We start from the raw sequence: 1,060 nt of genomic DNA, 5'->3' as shown, positions 1-1,060 counted from the left end.
GGCATGCTGCGCGCCACGTCGCGCTTCGCGACCTTGCGCAGGCTGCGCACGATGAGGCGCACCGTCTTGACAAACAGCGCCATGGTCTGCTGCGCCGGCAGCCGCAGCTCGTCGGCCACGTCGTCGACCGACTTGCGCTGCAGCCCGATGCTCAGCAGCAGCGACGACTGCAGCGCCGACAGCCGCAGCTCCTCCTCTTCCTCCTCGTCCTCCTGCACCTCGCTCTCGTCCTCGCGCACGGCGCGCAGCCGCCCGTTGAAGTAGAGGGCGGCCAGCGTCGGCACCAGGTCGAGGATGACGGACAGCTCGACCATGTTGCTGCCGTACGAGTCGAGCCGCTTCATGTCAAACGGCGTCAGGAGCATCCCGAGCTCCGCGGCGCCCAGCGCCGGCGCACTGGCCGCCTGGCCCGCCTCCGCGTCGAGCTTGGCGCCCTGCGTCGCCGCCTCGAGGATCGTGAGCGCCGTCACCGAGGTGAACTCGCGGAAGCGGTACGAGAGCAGCGAGATGAAGCGCCGCCGGAAGTCCTTGGCCAGCGCGCCCAGCCACGCCGATCCCGACGACGTGGCGCCGGACGACGACTCGGCCAGCGCCTTGATCTGCACCGTCGAGTACTCGCCCGTCAGGTCGTTTGGCAGCTGGCGCACCCAGAGCGGGACGTAGCCGTTGCGCTTCCAAAACTTGAACAGGCTCGGCGTCAGGCCGTACGACGTGCCGATCCAGTCGAGCGGCTCCGGGCGGCGCTCCGAGAGGCGCTGCAGCAGCGCGGGCATCTTGGCCGCGTCGCGCACGGCGATCTCGTCGCCCTGCAGTCCGGCCTGGCCGTCGACGCGGCGGTCGCGGGCGGCGGCAAACGTCTCCCCAGAGTCGAGGTCGTCGCGCACCGCGTCGGCATCGAGGAGCTGGCCGCGGTAGAAGGCCTCGAGCGCCTGGAGCGCGCGGCCGCCGTAGCCCATGCTGGCGTAGTCGGGGTGCACGGCGATGCGCACCACGCGCGCGCCCGAGAGCGAGGCAAGTCGGCGTCCTGGAACTGCTGGGCGACGACGCCACGGGGAGTCAG

At 71.2% G+C, this 1,060-nt stretch overlaps 1 protein-coding gene across 1 annotated transcript in view; it reads right to left on the bottom strand.

Moving 5' to 3' along the window:
- Window positions 1–1,060, bottom strand: part of PFL1_02958 (uncharacterized protein) — a gene marked incomplete at both ends in the record, with an annotated part of 3,749 nt that overhangs the window by 626 nt on the left and 2,063 nt on the right. Inside the window, one exon of the mRNA XM_007880470.1 lies at window positions 18–1,030. Within this exon, the coding sequence (XP_007878661.1) occupies window positions 18–1,030 (1,013 nt within the window). The remainder of the gene's footprint in view (window positions 1–17; window positions 1,031–1,060) is intronic.

Source organism: Pseudozyma flocculosa, assembly GCF_000417875.1.
Source record: "Pseudozyma flocculosa PF-1 unplaced genomic scaffold scaffold00008, whole genome shotgun sequence".
NCBI lineage: Eukaryota > Fungi > Basidiomycota > Ustilaginomycetes > Ustilaginales > Ustilaginaceae > Pseudozyma > Pseudozyma flocculosa.
This window is presented reverse-complemented; position numbering and strand designations above follow the sequence as displayed.